At 40.5% G+C, this 17,828-nt stretch overlaps 1 protein-coding gene across 8 annotated transcripts in view; it reads right to left on the bottom strand.

Annotated features, from left to right (window-relative positions):
- Positions 1-17,828, bottom strand: part of LOC122549908 (tensin-3) — a 439,923-nt gene that overhangs the window by 30,743 nt on the left and 391,352 nt on the right. For all 8 annotated transcript variants that reach the window (XM_087987222.1, XM_043690124.2, XM_087987223.1 and 5 more), the window contains 2 exons: positions 17,372-17,492; positions 17,024-17,113 (listed from right to left, as the gene is read on the bottom strand). In XM_087987222.1, the coding sequence (XP_087843348.1) occupies positions 17,024-17,113; positions 17,372-17,492 (211 nt within the window). The remainder of the gene's footprint in view (positions 1-17,023; positions 17,114-17,371; positions 17,493-17,828) is intronic.

Here is a 17,828-nt window from a genome sequence, read left to right as displayed (position 1 = left end):
ACAAGATAAAGCTATCTGAAAATCAATGGAACATGAAGACTGCCCACATTCCATACATATCAAGGATAGCATGCAAACATCAGAGACAATTCTGCGAGAGAGCTTTGGAAGTGATTCAAACAGGGGCTTGCATAAGCTTGTATGTCTATTTCATATCAATAGCTTACCCTTTTATCTACAAAGAGTGCAGATGTGTCAGCCCGGCTCCAAAAAATTAAAGACACTGGGACAATTACATAGATTATTTGGAACAAATTACGGGAACCACTGACACTTTTCTCCTTATTTTTGTGAACTGGGACAAAAAGGCTCTTGTAACTTTTTTTTGTTTCCCCAGCATATCCATACTATGCATTCCACTTGCAGAGAGTGGCTTCACATTACCACCGAAAATTCCACGGCACTGGAAAGTGAACAGACCTCTTCTTTTCAAAGCTCTGCACCACAGCAGAAGCCCTCACTGAAATCCATCCTTTCATAAATTTAAAAAGGGAGGGAAGGACATGGCACTTGCAGTTTCACTTTGCAGAAAGTATGGATTTCTAAACTTGGCCAAATTTTTAAAAAAAAAAAAGAGTTTGCAAGCAGTGTTCTTTCAAAATCTAACTCAGTCATTTGGGAACAAATCTCAAGCATGATTAGCAGAGTTACAAACTCATTTTTATTACAGAGCAAGTTGTGAGATGCGCTGGGACTGTGAAACTTGTCTCATTTATATTTTAAGAGTGGGTTGTGAAAAAGTCATGTGTGTATAGCTATTAGGAAACATGGAGAATTTTCTTTCTTAGCTGTAGGCATCCCTTGCAATTGAGGAAATACACTGTTGGCTTTAGCCAAAAGAAATGCTCAGTTCACCTATAGCTGGAGAAACAGGCTGACCAGCACTGCTGGAATTAGCCATTTACAATAGTTACTGTCAGTATCGCAATTTCCAAAGAGAGTCAGAAAATAGCACCCAAGTTGGTACCTTCAACAGATTATTTTGCCTTCTCTGTACCATGGAACTGCTGGCAACTTGAGGTCTCACTTTGTATGACTAAAAATTTGCTCCTTCTGCCATAATTGTCATACCCATCAGAAGAAAAATTGATTAAGACTGACAGATTTCATGGGTGCATTATTTTAAAAAGAATTTAAAGAGACAGTGGAGACGGATTACCAACAATATGCTGCTGAAGACAGTAAGGGCTAGATTACTAATAACATGGCATTCCTATTTCTTGAACATTTACAATGTTCATGTAGCCTGACATTCAACTCAGAGTCCAGGCTGACACCAAAGGGAAGTAGGACAAGGCTGATTGGGGGAAAAAATCAGTCTCTGCTTTGCCTTTGTTACCGGATTTACTCGCACACAAACTACAACAACGAGGAAAGAACACTGGAGTGCGAATTCATCTCAAAAGGTACGTAAGGGTCACACAGTAAAGAGCACAGCATGATAATTAAAAACATGGAAGGCATAAAAAGACGATTAACATGCACACTTTAAACGGATCGGCATTTGCAGCAATACTGGGAAGGAATGCATGTTTAAAAAGATACGCCATGCAAATGACAGGAATGTGGTCACTGAAGAAGATTAATGACTGCAGTTGGAAAACATGCAATTTAAGTGTGTGTACACAGCTGCTCCCGTGAATAACTTTTCTTTCAAAAACTCAGCTAATATTTCTTACATGGATCAGTATATATTAAGATATCATTAAATAATTAAAATCCAAATATAAAGGAGCAATTTGACAAACTGCAAACATTTGACTACTCTCTCAAATACATCAAGAATGCCACAGTGCCTGACTAGTCCCATATAATGATCAAAATGTGAATATCCTAAGTCGAGGTCAATCCATCACCACCATCAACTCAGGGCAAGAAGAAGTGGCCTACGAATAGGAGCTTGCCAACATCCTTAGAACAAAAGGAGAAGGTGATAGGAATGCCTGTGCAGGCGTTCATCAACTGCTGTATAATATTTAAGAAAATGATGAGCTATGTGTGTAACAAACAATAATGTGGTACCAGTCTTACCAAGTTTAATGATTTATTGTTTGGTACAGTTTGCACATTAGAAAGGTTCCATGAATGCCACGGCCTCCATTTTGTTTCAGTGCAATTAGCACACCTACTCATTCAAGGACAGAAACAAACCACCACTTCACTCGCTGCTTCTATCCCCCGATCCTTCCAAGACCTCCTGCTCAATGCTCCACTCCCGTCCCATTCTCCACATCCCTCCTCTGATCATTTCATTTGCTGCTTCCTTTCCCTCCCCTCACTGCCCTGATCGCCTTTTCTCTACTGGAGAACTCGCGTGCTGCCACTCTCTTGAGCTCCCTTGGTTAGTGATCAGGAGAAGGTGGGGTGGGGGGAGGAGGAGGAAGTGTGATTGTGGTGCTATGTGGCACCACCAAGTGGTTCACACAGGGGAAGGAAAGCAGCAGGGAATGGGGGGGGGAGGGGGGGGGGGGGGGGGGGGGAGTGGCAGGAGGGGCGGTTGGGGATAGGGAGTAGGAACGGGAGGGAGCAGTGAATGGGAAGGTCAGGGGAGGGCAGCAGAGGACAAGACAGTTGAGGGAGGCGAGCGAGGAGATGGGTCAGAGGAAGGAGGCAGTGAAGAAGAGGATTCAGGGAGGGAAGCAGATTGCAAAAGGGTCTCGTGGGGAACAAATGGCAAGAAAGCAGGTAGGTGGTGCTTAGCAGGAGGTAGGAAGCCACATGAATGAGGTCACTTGGAAGCATTACTAAATTATTAACAATCACTGTGATGGGATGAGAATATTTTTGGCCAGTTGGGTTCAAGACAGCCAATACATTTTCAATGTAAAGAGTTAAGAGTCAGGAATGTAACCCACTCTTATTACTTTTTATTACTGCAGTGATTTTTGGTTGGGATGCTTTTATTAAAGAGCACAGTAGGAATGCATTGAAATATGATGTTAGTGTGAAGTTGAAGCCGTTCCTCAGTCCATTTATATATTAACTTACAGAGCTCAGACTGAGGCACAAGGTCTTCACATGAATTTAATGTTTGAGCAACACAGTGTCCCCTTGAGAATCGAGTCAAGGCTGAAAAGTGTTTTGTAGAAGCAATTCTATGTATAATCTCATTTCCTCTCACAAGCTTATCTTCTAATCATGTCATGTAGACAGCATTAGCTTTTCTTGTAATTACATCAGCTCATAATAAGCTTCTTGTGCACAGGATTTCACTTTTCCTCGCCACTATTCACATCCTGTTTGTGCTCTATCTTGCTGGTTCGGTTTACTGGATTCCAAATTCCAAAACTCTGTTTGCATTGCCATGAAAGGCTTGAAGACCTCCTGTTATTCCCAAGACAGGGATATAGGTATATCAAAGTATCAGTTAGCAACATGAAAATTGCAGTATGGACAATGTGGCGAGACTGAAACTACAGGATACTTGGTTTTAAATATAGTTCCTGATGATCTTGGGCATCACCAATGCTTTATCCCTATGATTTGGAGATGCCGGTGTTGGACTGGGGTGTACAAAGTTAAAAATCACACAACACCAGGTTATAGTCCAACAGGTTTAATTGGAAGAACACTAGCTTTCGGAGCGACGCTCCTTCATCAGGTGACTATCACCTGATGAAGGAGCGTCGCTCCGAAAGCTAGAGCTTCCAATTAAACCTATTGGACTATAACCTGGTGTTGTGTGATTTTTAACTTTATCCCTATGGATAGGGATTTTTTTTTTAAAAAAAGCAAAGACAAAGCTGGAAATATCATGTTCAGATCGTCACACAAGAATCTGCAAAGATATACAAATCCCTCAGTCACTGTCTCAGATATATGATCCTTCCTTGGGATTTTTCACAAGAATGACATCAAAAAATGAATAGGACATGCTACAAGATGGGAAAGAAAGACAGGAAAATAAATGAAATCGCCTATGAGGTGCTTCAGTATGGTCCTGATGATGCTCAACAGCATACATGATACGAGCAGGAGACAAAAGTAGGCATGATCATGAAGTAAATAAAAATGAAATGTGCAGACCACAAGAACAGCTAAAGTGGTTGGCTGGATTAGGAACATAAAATAGGTGGTCACATGGAGGAGGACTCTGATGGAAAAATTGAATTGAATTTGCTTTATTGTCTCATGTTCTCAAATGAGGACAATGAAAAGTTTACAAGTCGTCACATTATGGGGCATCTTAGGTACAAGGTACCTAGGTACAGATTCTTCAATAAATATTCTTAGGAAAAATAAAGAAATAACAGGTCCAGCATTATAGATCATAGGAATAAATTAGGTGGACTTGAATGAAGAAGATCAGCCAGTCAGGCACTGAAAGGTGACTCTCACCTGATTAGAAACAAATCTGCTTCATCCTAGCCTTGAAAATCCCAGCACCTACAGCTGGAGAGAAAGCGGGACCTATATTTAAATTAAGGTTGGGGGTGGTAAGACAGCGAGTACAAAGGTAAAGGGCAACTTCTTGGCTTGCGTTGAGCTTCAATGAAACAATGTAAGAAGTCAAAGGCCGAGAGGTCAAAGTAGAAAAGGGGTGACAAATTGAAACAGCTGGCATTAGGAGCTCAGGGTCACATTTACACTCAGACCAAACAGTTTCAACAAAGCTATCAACTAATCTCATTTGGTTTCCCTGATACAAAGGAAATTGTACAGTGAATATTATGTAAAAAGCAAGTACAGTTCACTAGCTTGGAGAAAGGATATGTAAACTGCTGTTTCACATGGAGTGGTTATTGGGGCCCTATGTTTCGAGAAGTACACAGACATGGAATGGGCCCACTTCCCAGGGTATTCGAACCAACACTGGGGATGCGGGGTCACTTAAGTTGCCTCATTTCTTTTGCAGGGGTGCCTCGGGAGACTGCTACTGCAAGATAAATGGACTATTATAGAGGAATTTTGTGGATTGCTGCCAATGACCCAAGCATGTTCTAGCTACCCTCAGGAATGTGTTCAGCTGTTACTGCTCCAGTACGTGGCCTCAGTATAGCTGCACACTAAACAAAACAGAGCATTCACTCAGTCGCCAGTTCATGCAAAGAGCATCAATTCACCAGAATAAAGTAACCAAGTAAATTCTAAAACAACACAAGCCTTATTTCACCCAAAATACTGAAATCATTTTGGTCTAATATACAGAGATCTTTAGGAAGGCCTTCTGGAATTCTTTCGACCCTGTAAACATATGGCAAAGATGTCGGCAAGCAGCCTGCAAATGCAACACTTCTACTATAAATGCAATCCAGCTACACAGCAATGTATTTAAAATTTCCCTTTCATTTAAGTAAACAAATAGACTTACTTGGAAGAACAAAGCTCCACTACAGTAAATCTGTTCACAGTCTAAAGATAGTGTTTCAATGTCAATTGTTGACTTAGAGATTATTAAATATCTTGAGGATTCAGATAAAAAACATACAAATCAATCTGAAGCCACAGTTTACCTACCAACTGAAGTAGTCATGGTGGAAAACATTCATAAGAGCAGCTATAGGTTGAATGTGTTGAAATGCTGCAATTTTAATGGAGCCAAGAGAGTATCTAGGCTTGTTGTTTCCTCTGCCAGACTTCAGTGCAAAAGCAACAAAGCAAGAACACCACATATAAAAAAAACGTGATTTCATTAAAGAGGTTATCCAGTCTCAGTTTCCCGTTCTTTCTTACTTACAGTCTGCAATAAACTCAGTACAAAAGCACAACTCCCGCAGAGACTGGAAAGGAGAAAAGGCAGGGCTATTCTCAGTGAAGATGTTTGATCAGCAACAGCTTCATCCACTCTGCCCATATGGAAAATAATTCAACAATGGTTTCTGCTAAATTTGCTCCTCTCAGCCACAGCGAGCCTGTTCATTCAGTGTATTCATGCTCTCACTGCAGCCTCATTTGCATTTAACTTTTAACTTACACAGGAGCTTTGTTTAGCACCCTCCCAATCTGCTTCTACCAATGAAAAAGTACTACAGAAGTCAAAGGTCAAAATACCCCTCAGGACAAATACTTTGTGCACATTTTCTTTACTGCCTAAAGGTACACAATCCTTAAGTGCTTCCATTATTAAACTGGCTTTTGTCTAAAAGAAGTGTGGACCATGTCGAAATGCATAATGCAGTGCGTATCATATTTTAGATCATATTCACTTGCAGCATTTCCCTAGCCATGGGCAATGAATGTTTTAAAATTAGTTGTTACTGAGTCAAAAATAAAACTAAAAGCTTTCAAGTCACATAACCAAGTAGCCAAAATATTGTTCATTTTCAATGGCTGTCCACATCTGTTGCAGGCTCAGGAAACGGATAAGCAAGTCAGAGGGAAAAGAAACTTTAAAATAAAACAATTGACAAGGGCAAGCTTGTAACTCAGCCAGACATCCTTGTCACTTTAAAAAGCTACAACTACCTTATGCTTCTCATGCACGTTGTGAATTACCTTAAACTATTAGTAAGATATTCATGTTCAGTGAGGGCAACCAGAATTTCCAAAGCGAAAAGTGGGACACAGTGAAAAGCCACAGAGAGGCAAGGCTCTGTACGACTGACATGTTGGATGAGCAATGGCAAGACTCTGGAAAGGATTGTTTCAGTTGGAAGCTCATGTGATGGCATTTTCAGGATATGCCTCGCCACAGGATTGGCAACATTATTCCATACATCGTTTAAAAGGCATTGTTAGCAATGAAGCTATCAGTGCCAAAAATAGAGTGATAACTTCCTCACACATAAGAGGATGATGGGGAGAAAGATACAACAGACATTTCAAGAAGATTTTCTCTCCTAGGCCCAGTTTATTTTTAACCAAAAAAGGAAAGTGAGAAAACTGAGACATTTGGACTATTTTAGGAAAATGGCAGAACATTAAGAAGCTTAATGGAAAACCAGGAGCATGCATATTCTCATGATACTTGGGCATTAAGATATTTTTTCCTGCCTTCGTCCATTCTTCTTTCTTTTGGTTTGAAACAGGACTATGGTCCTTTGATATCGCTTCCAAGGTAATCGCTACTGAGAGAAGTCTTCGACAGCCAGTAGTAGATGGTAGAAAAAACAGGAAGGCAGATTCTTATTTAAATGGCTATCAATTGGGAGAGGGGAATGCGCAACAGGATCTGGGTGTCCTTGAACACCAGTCACTGATGGTAAGTATGCAGGCATAGCAGGTAGTAAAGGAGACAAATTATATTTGATTTGATTTATTTGAGTTGCTTTATTATTGTCACATGAACCTAAGTACAGTGAAAAATTTTGTTTTGTGTGCAGTACAGCAGATCATGACGTAACAAAGATCATAGGGTGATTGAACAGAGGGAGGAATACAAAGTTACAACTGCAGAAAAGGTGCAGAAAAAGCAAGATTTGAACATCTAACAATAGATTTGAAATTTGAGGTGTCCATCAGAAGTCTAGTAACAACAGGGAAGAAGCTGTTCTTGTCCTTGTTGGTTCCTGTGTTCAAGCTTTTGTATCTTCTGCCTGACAGAAGAGGTTGAATGAGATTATAACCGGGGTGGTAGGGGTCTTTGATGATGTTTCTGAGGCACCCAGAAGTGTGGATGGAGTCAATGGATGGAAGGTTGGTTTGTGTGATGGACTGGACTGTGTTCACAACTTTCAGTTGTTTCTTATGATTCTGGGCAGAGCAGTTGACATACTAAGTTGTAATGCATTTGGATAGAACGTTTTCTACAGTGCATTTGTAAAAGTTGGTGAGAGTTCTTATGGACATCTGAATTTCTTTTGCCTCCTGAGGTTGAGCTGGCACTGTTGTAGTGTGCTCGCCTTTACAGTGAGAGGTTTGAGTACAGTAGCAGAGGTGTATTACTGCAATTAAATAGGGTCTTGATGGGACCACATCTGGAATGCTGCGTACAGTTTTGGTCTCCTTCACTGAGGAAGGATGTTCTTGTTATAGAGGGAGTACAGCACAGGCTTACTTAACTAATCCCTGCAATGGTGGGAATGGTGTGTGAAGACAGCTTGGATTAGTCAGGATTATATTTGCTGGCAATTAGAAGAATGAGAAGGGAACTCATAGAAACGTATAAAACTCTAACAGGATGAGACAAAGTAGATGCAGGAAGAATGTTTCTGATGGCAGGGAAGTCCATAACCAGGGATCACAGTCTCTGGATACAGGGGGAGCCATTTAGAACTGAGAGGTAAAGGAACTGCTTCACCCAAGGAGTGGTGAGCTTGTAGAATTTGCCACACAAGAAGCAGTCAAGGCCAAAGCATTGTATAATTTCAAGTAGAAGTTCAATATAGCTCTTGTATCTAAAGGGATCAAAAGATGTGAGGAAAAAGTGGTAGTAGGCTCCTGAGTTGGATCAACTAGGAGAAAGTGAGGACTGCAGATGCTGGAGTACCAGAGTTGAAAAACGTGGTGCTGGAAAAACACTGCAGGCCAGGCAACATCCGAGGAGCAGGAGAATCGACGTTTCGGGCATAAGCCCTGCAGGAGAGCAGGCTCAAAGGGCTAGATGGCCTACTCCTGTTCACGTTTTTTATGTTTCTATCCTGTTTAGCTATCGGGTCATCACAACTGAGAACGAACTTGCTCTCACTTAATACCACCAGCTGAACCACAACTGATACACAAACTTACAAATTCCAGGTCAGCGGTGGGTCCCCAACTTCAACTTTGACACACAAACACGAGGGAGGGATTTGAAACAACTTCAAGTCATGGAGCTGTACAATCAGAGGTGCCGATGCAGCATTTACCTGTTCAAGTGGATGTAAAAAGATCCCAGGATGTTGTTTTGAAGAGGAGCAGGGAAGGTATTGTAGTGTACTGGTCAATATCTATGCCTTAAATCAACACCACATAAACAGATTACTTGATCATTATAACATTCCTGTATGTAGGAGCTTCCTGCATACAAAATTGGTTGCTGTATTTATAATAGTGTCTACAATCAAGAAATGGGCTATAAATTTTCAATTTGAGAAACCTTTAAGAAATCTGGTGGTATTTACATTCATAAATGCAAGACTTCAATTTTCTTTTAAAATTGCTCTGTTCCAGTGCAAATGGTTCTCGACCCTGAAATCTCTCCTTCAACTAAAATTTCATATTCCTGATTTCTTCCTGGTGAGCTTATTCTGTAATGTTTTGTTCTGGTTTGAATTCCTTTATTTTTAATAATGCCCAAACCATTCTATATAACAATAGGATTATTTGTAACACTTTTCTCATGTAGAACAGGAGGAATACTCGGTACAGTATGGTTAGATAGTAAGGATACTGATGCAGTGGAAGGAAACTGAGGGAGACTGGTCAGGGGAAGGGGAAAGAGTTTGATGAGCAGGAGCATGGCAACTGCATGATTAGTGACTGATTATAGAGTTCACAGATTTGTCCTTCCAGCACAATGGAAGATTTAGTAAGGGCCAATAAGACAAATGAAGATTAGGGTCAAACTGTGGCCTTCTTACAAATAATATTGAGCAGATTCTTAAAATGCGGTGATGGAGGCTGGTACAATTGCAACATTTAAGAGGCATTTGGATGGGTATATGAATATGAAGGGTTTGGAGGGATATGGGCTGTGTGCTGGCAGGTGGGACTAGATTGGGTTGGGATATCTGGTCGGCATGGACGGGTTGGACCGAAGGGTCTGTTTCCATGCTGTATATCTCTATGACTGCAAAATCTTAAAACTGAGTTTCCAGATTTTCCAGTACTGGTCATTTCTATTCAAAAGGATAGGGAAAGAATTTGCAGAGACATACATGGAAACAAGCAATTTCAGTTAGATTTCTGAGATCAACTTAATATTGTACGTATCTCAAAGCACAGACCTAGACAAATGCTGGGAGCAAAGGGCTTTCTAAGGGAAAGTTAAAGGGATGGGGTTAATGAGAGTAGAGGGTCACTCTGGCAAAAAAAAATCAAAGTTTGAACCCTAACAAATGCTTCAACTAATTTGTTGACGCTGAAGGAGAGGAGACAAATTGACAAGCAAAACAAATTTAAAGAATACTCAACAGCCGACCATTTAAGCTGCTCTTTGAAAATTGCGAGAGAAGGGTTAGTGCATAATCTAACTGTCAGGACAATTACCTTTATGACATTCCACTACACAACCAGAGGTCAGTGCTGGAGCATGTCTTTCCAATGGTGGAGCTAAGATGCACACCTGGGTGAACATTAATGTCACTTGGATGTTACCAGTCTATGTGACATATTAGGACAGCTGGCCTTGCAGCATGTGGCCCAGTCATGCACCTGCCCCTCTGCTGATCTCTATTCTGAGAGCCAGTATCCAATGGTTACAGTCAGGCAGATGCAGCCACACCTCAAATTATGGTTGGCATGCAATCTTCAAATATCCACCTTCAAACAGTGACCATGTGTTTCAGGAAGAACTCATGTCAGTGGAGCTCACAAGTTTGTTACTCCAGCAGGGAGAGGAAAGTCCAGATGACGAATGATAAGCCCAAATAATTCAAATCCTATTGCAGATGTGAGGGTGCAAGCACATAGAAACAGAGCTGTACTCATATTACCTATCCTATGTTGCTCATTTTCTTCTTTTTCCAAATAGCTCAGATAGAAAGTCAAATTGAAAAACCATTCAGGGCCAATAGTGGTGCTGTGGAGTTAGTTTCCCTTTGAAACTATCTGCTCAAAGTCTTGAGAATCTTAGATCTACAGATACTAACCAGTTACAAACTGACTGAAGAACATTACCAATAACATTAGTGTGTTCTTTCCCTCACCTTAATTTCCTACGGTTTAGCAATGTTGAAGATGTTTGCAAATGATTTAGAAACAAAATCTATACAGATATTGGGAGGTGCAGGATCTTTCCAGCCAGATGTTACCATTACAATAATGCTTCCTGCTGTTTGAGGTGAAGACTGAGCATGCCACCAAACCCTGTCCTGAGAAAGTTACCTAATATAGTAAAGTCAAAGAAAATGTCACATCGTTGGATCCCAGCCTACTTTGATGATTATGAATGTCTGTGTTCTTGGAAATCCTGGTATTCTGTTCCAACACAGGATGTACTGTTGGTCAGGAAATTTGAATTAACATAGCAGAGACTGTAAGAAGAGCTCCAATGGGTACAGATAGCTATCTATGGTTTAAAAAAAAACCTCAGTCATGTGTGAATGAGGCTAAATATTTTACATTATTCATAAATGCTTGCAACAGTAAAGTTGTAATGAATGTCTACACATCACTTTTGTTGTAAAATGTTATTTTAAATATACCAAAATTTAGATTGCTGAGAGTTTTCACTTGAACCTATGTTGTGTTCCTGAAAATTGCAACTCTAAGTGAAATACCTGCTAGTGAATCACATTTTCCCATTAATGGCAATTTGAAATACTTTAAACTGCTGGATCCCTAACCTGGTAAATTGAATTGTTCTGAAAATAAAGTAAATTTTAAAAATACTTATAAAAATGTAACTTTCCACATGCAGCACTTCCCACTCACCACTGATCTTGCTTGCCAAACCTTCCACTCCTTCTGCCTTCTGGTCACTGCAATCCTTCCCCCTCTGACCCCCAGATCTGCAGCCTCTCCCCTTTCGACTTTTGGCCTCACTGAATTAATTAGAATTGGAAATAAAGACTGAAGGAGTTGGAATGAGTTAAGCCATTGTGTTTAATTTAAGCCCCATTTTTGTCCAATGTGGATGTTGGAAGGGTGTCTTAGATATTTGCTTCCTTCTTCCCATTCAAAGGACATAGCCACTTGTCCATGGATGCCCCAGGCAACTGGAAAATAGGTGAGTCAAGGGCTGACAGAGATATCGAAAAGGTTTTGATGGGCTGAAAAGATCAATGCTGGGAAATGCATTAAACCCTGCCCAATACAAGAATGACACATATTCAGGGCAATTAATATTAAAAATGCCTGGTTCTGAGATCCAAGCTACTACTAAGAAGAGAAAGTTGCCTGGTCCAGAGATCCAGGATACTGTGACAAAAGAAAGTGCTGCTTTAGGGCAGCCTTCCTCCATGAAGGAAATCATTAAGGTCCACCACATAGTACAGTAGAACAATTGTTTTTATTTACTTCAGTCATTGCAATGGTCTGTTTAAGATTTCACCAGAGTTCAAGTCAAACATACACTTTACCCCCTTGAAAAGATGACCCATATGAACATTCACTCCGTGAACTTTGTCCTAAAACACTGGTCTCCAAAAATCAACCTTTATGTGACTGTCATTTTTTTATTTGATTCTCTTGCAAAGATAGATAATGTGTGAATGTGTAAAATTGTAAAACTCACTTAAAAAAATTGAATTAAATAGGATGTGAATCACTTGTTTATTAATTTAAGAGGATAATTTAAGCATTATAGCTCAGATCCATAGCTCCAATCCATTCCTTCACAGCTGCAATAATAAGGCTTAAAATAAGTCAGAACAAACATTTGTTGAAACTAAATATAAAGTTCCAGCTGAGCCAAGTCCTCTGACTTTTTTGTTTTCAATGAAAATTCAAAACTTTATAACTAATTGCAATGTACGTGGTAATAAAAGTTTGAATTCAGCAACAAAATTACATCAAAAGATGGAGTTTGGTTTTAGTTTACAAAACCATAAACCATATAATACTGGAATAGTAATTGCACAGCCCTTTTCACATGGTCACCCCTCATGTCTTAACTTCTGTGTACAAACAATGCGTGGGAATGCATAGACAGGAAACAGAAACAGTGTGAAACTGCATTTTATGATGAACTGGACAAGCAGCAGCTGGGGAAACAATATTGTTCCTAGCAGATCAGCAGTGCTGGCCACACTCTGGGCTTGCTCTGGTCAAAATCCAAATAGTGCATTCAAACTCTATATTTCATAGAATCCCTGCAGTGTGGAAGCAGGTCATTTGACCCATCAGGTTCACACTGACCGTTCGAAGAGCATCTTACCCAGACCTACCGCCCTTATCCTGTCCCTGTAACCCTGCATATCCCGTGGCTATTTCAAATAAACTGCACATCCTTGGACATTATGGGTAACTTAGCATAGCTTATCCATCTAACCTGCACATCTTTGGACTGTAGAAGGAAACCTGAGCACCCTAAGGAAACCCACGCAGACGCTGGAAGGACATGCAAACTCCACACAGACAGTCGCCCAAGGGTAGAATTGAACTCAGGTCCCTGGTGCTGTGAGGCAGCAGTGCAAACCACTGAGCCACCACATATCCTATGACTGAAATAGTTTTATGAATTATCATTTTCCAAAGATTGGTATAGCATGGCAATTTGGAATGGTTTTAAACATATATTTTTACAAAAGAAAACATAGAACAGTAATCAAGTTGTTGTACATCAAGAATCCTGTTCCCATGGATTATGCGTCATAAACTCTACCGCATAATAATAACCCCTGCTTTAATATTGTAGTGACCTTGTCAGTAAAATCTTCATCATATGCAGCACTAAATCAAACAGACCACAGGAGTCTTAGTTCAGGATTGAGTTAGATTCAGTGCAAGTGTTGTAAGTGGTTTGAGTTGCAGTATTTCCATCTTATAAAGCCTGCTGAAATGTGCTTTTATGTGGATTACGGTGGGCTCTTTGAACAATGTACCTACTTGCGACAGCCTCAGTACAGTGATGAAACACGTTGTCAACAATGCTATCAATAGCACTTGCTCAGAAATAACCTGCTCGCTGATGTTCTGTCTGGGTTTGGCCAGGGCCAGTCAGCTTTTGCCCTTAATACAATCTTGTTAGAAACTTGGACAAAAGAGCTAAACTCTAGGATTGTGTTGAGAATGACTGCTTTTATCATCCAGGCAGAATTTGACAGAGTATGGTGTCAAGGATTCCTTGGAAAACTGGTTTCAATTGGAATCAGGAGGAAAACACTCTACTGGTTGAAGTCACACCAAACACTAAAATGGCTAGGGTTTTTGGAGTTTAGTCATCTCAGTCATGGAGTCTTACAGCATGGAAACAGACCCTTCAATCCAACCTGTCTATGCCAAACAGTTTCCTAAACTAAACTAGATCAATTTTCCTGGCACTTGGCTTATAATCCCTCTAAACCTTTTATATCCATGCACTTGTCCAAGTATTTTAAAAATGTTGTAATTATACCTGAGTTGCCCCTCGGATCTGTTTTAAATCTTCCTTCTCTCATCTTAGACCATGCCCTCTAGTTCTGAACTCCCTTACCTGAGGGAAAAGACATTTGCCCTTCCTTTTATCTTTGCCCCTCATATTTTATAACCCTCTCAGCCTTTTATGCTCCAGAGAACGAAGTCCCAGCCTATTCAGCCTCTCCCTCTCACTCAAACCCTCCAGTCCCAGTAACATAATTGTAAACCTTTTCTGCATCCTTTCCAATTTAAAACTATTCTTCCTACAGCAGGGAGACCAGAATTGTACACAGTACTCCAAAGGTGATCTCACAAATGTGAGCTTTTGTGATTTGTGGGTGGCACGGTGGCACAGTGGTTAGCACTGCTGCCTCACAGCGCCAGAGACCCGGGTTCAATTCCCGACTCAGGCGACTGACTGTGTGGAGTTTGCACATTCTCCCCGTGTCTGCGTGGGTTTCCTCCGGGTGCTCCGGTTTCCTCCCACAGTCCAAAGATGTGCAGGTCAGGTGAATTGGCCATGCTAAATTGCCCGTGCTAAATTGCCCGTAGTGTTAGGTTAAAGGGGTAAATGTAGGGGTATGGGTGGGTTGCGCTTCGGCGGGTCGGTGTGGACTTGTTGGGCCGAAGGGCCTATTTCCACACTGTAAGTAATCTAATCTAATCACCTTTGGAGTACTGTGTACAATTGAACTCCATCTGGCACTCCTCTGCTCTTGGTCCAGCTGATCAAGATCCTGTTGTACTCTTAGAGTGATCGTGAGTGATATTTTTCACATGGGCCCCATTATTTACATTAAACAATTTTCTATTAAGTGAGGTTTCACTACAATGCAACTACAGTGTTATAGGAGAACCACCTGTATTAACATCCTGGGGTTATCATTGACAAGAAACTGAAGTGCACCAAAGTAAATACTGTGGCTTCATGACTATAGGTCAGAGGCTAGGAATTCTGCCTAACAACTAGAAGGCACAAGTCAGGAGTCTGATGGAATACACTCTCTTGCCTGAGTGTGTGCAGACCAAACAAAACTTCAGTAGCTTGATACAATCCACGATAAAGCAGCCCACTCAATTGGTATGCCTTCCATCACCTTCAACACTCATCCCAAACCACCAATGCACAAGTAGGAGCAGTGAACACCATCTAGAAAATGTCCTGGAATGACACACCCAGGGTCCTTCAACAGCATCTTCCAAACCTGTGAACTCATCACCCAGGAGAACCAGGGCAGCAGATACATGGGCACATATCCATTTGCAAGTCTCCCTCCAAGCCATTCACCGTCCTGATTTGAGATTACACTGCTGCTCCTTCACTGATACTGCAACACAGCCCTGGAATTTCCTCCCTTGCAGCACTATGGATGTACCCACAGCCCAACAACTACAGCAGTTCGAGAAAGTAGCTTTCTACTATATTCTAATTGGATGAGCAATAAATGCTGGGTGGCACTTCTTATGAACAAAGGAAAAAAAAGTATAAGCAACTACAAAATCTGGTGGGAGCAAGGTTGAAAAGCCATTTACCAACTCCTTCAGTTGAACGGGGTTATGCCCTTTGATGGCTGTAGAGTTACAGTCCACTCCAGGAACTTCAACAGAAAGATCGAGGGTGTTCTCCAATAATGCTGTGGAACTGAGGGAGTGAGGTTCTGTTAAAGATCCACTTTCAAAGTAGGACATTCAACTGAAGCTCTGTCTACTCTGTAAAATGGACATAAAGAATCCCATCGGACAACTTTCAAAAAATGCAAAACAGTTTCCTTGGTGTCCTGGCTAAAGTTAACCATCCAATCAACAAAGACAAAACAGATTTGATAGTCATTACCATTTTGCTGCCTGAGAGTGACTACACTTCAAAAATTTATCATTCTCGTAAAGCACTTGGGGACAGTATGAGTTTGTGAAAACAGAACTGCAATTCTTTTATTTTTGTAATCATTCCATGACTTAAAAGAGTAATTTCTGTTTAACGATCTTCACAATTCAATTCAGGTCTTCTGGAACTCCTGTCTAATTCAAATTCTCAGATTCTGTACTATTTTATTCTTTCAATGCTCAGCAACACCTGTGGGTTGCCAGTTATCAATTTCAAAATCTCTGCCTGATTAATCTGTAATTTATATCCTCCAGCCATTCATGCTAACTTGTCTCACTACTGCCCTCCTTTGTATCCCCTCACATATTTTCAAGTTCAAAAGTCTCCTCAAAATCATAACATACATGATTTTGCTCCAGTTTAGAGCAAAACCATATCTTACTGAGACCTCCTTGGATTCTATTATTAGCAGGTTAAATGTTAAGTAGGAGCAATCCAGAGCATGATACTTGGACCACGCTTGGGAGTCACCAGTACCTGTGTAACCAAAGGATCTAAAACCTTGTAACAAAATGGAAAATCTTTAGCCACATTCCTGTAACTTCCCGAAATTCATTCCCTGAAAGTATAAGATCTTGGAAAAGCTTGACAGAGAACAAGACTTCAATATATACATCGCTCAAACATTTTGTTGCAACTAAACATGAAATGCCATTTCTAATTGGTTATGATTATCATTGCAAGATCTGTGGAATCAAGATGAGAACAATTTGAATGAAGCTGAACATAGATTTGCACAACAGAAGGAAAACACACATTCTACTCTTTGTGCAAACCAATGGAAATCAATGTATCACATTTATCTTGTCAAAGAGTCAAACTTAACCTGCCATTCTGCCCAAAAACTTCCAGGATGCAGCTCTGGTGTTTCAACCACATTACAAACAGGTTTATTCATCTAAACTCAACCCTACAGGTGCCTCTGTTGTGCATTATAACATGCAGGTCTCAGACTGCAACGTTTTGTAAAGTGGAGAACTCATGTTCAATCACATTAGCACTCTGGGAGTCCTTTACTGAGGTTAATAAGCCTAGCTCCACATAAATTGCATTTCTTACCTGGAGATGCTCTGTAGCTATCCGAAGTATTGATGCTCTGATCCCCAACATCATGCACAGAAATTTCTGTATAATTCTTCAAAGCTTTCACTGTAAGAGAAGACATTCAAAGTAGTTTTGTTTGCTAACACTAGACAGATAAATGATACTGCTTGATTTAAACAGGTTGCCAATGAATTAATTCTATTGCACTTAGGGAGGCCTGCTGTAGTATTCTCCACTAATTATGAGGAACACACATGTTGGTGCATACCAACATTTCAATTAATTGCTACTTTTCTAATCTTCAAATTTCAAATTGACACAGTTACAATTCTGGGCTTAATGCATTAATTCAAAGGGGTATACCATATGGAGTTGGTGGTGAGACAGGAAACGATGGTGTGGAAGAAATAACTTCATTTCCAGAGGAAGAATTTAATCTGCCATCCACCTCATCCTGGCCAGCGCTACGCCCCGATATATTCAGCTGCAACAGAATATAACAGAAAGCTCCTTATTAAATGCTGGTTTTGATTAAACACACAGACCTATTGGAGTTGTGCTTGAGTTCATTGATGATGAATGTGCAACGAAACCTTCATGAAATACAAACATATTCAAATTTATTACTGACATTGTGTATTGTCAAAAAACATTACTCCTGGCAACTACAGCATGACCATCCTCTTTAGGTCAGTTATATTTTGTCACATTTCTTCCCAATTCCCTTCTCTCAGCTAAAGGATCTTTTGAATTTTTGTAAACCCAAGTTTATTTTACCTATTTCTCTCCCCTGCCTTCCTCACAGAAATAAGGAAATCCG

This window comes from Chiloscyllium plagiosum, unplaced genomic scaffold, assembly GCF_037043375.1.
Source record: "Chiloscyllium plagiosum isolate Xiang-an unplaced genomic scaffold, Cpla_swu_hap1 HiC_scaffold_5, whole genome shotgun sequence".
NCBI classification, from domain to species: Eukaryota; Metazoa; Chordata; class Chondrichthyes; order Orectolobiformes; family Hemiscylliidae; genus Chiloscyllium; species Chiloscyllium plagiosum.
This window is presented reverse-complemented; position numbering and strand designations above follow the sequence as displayed.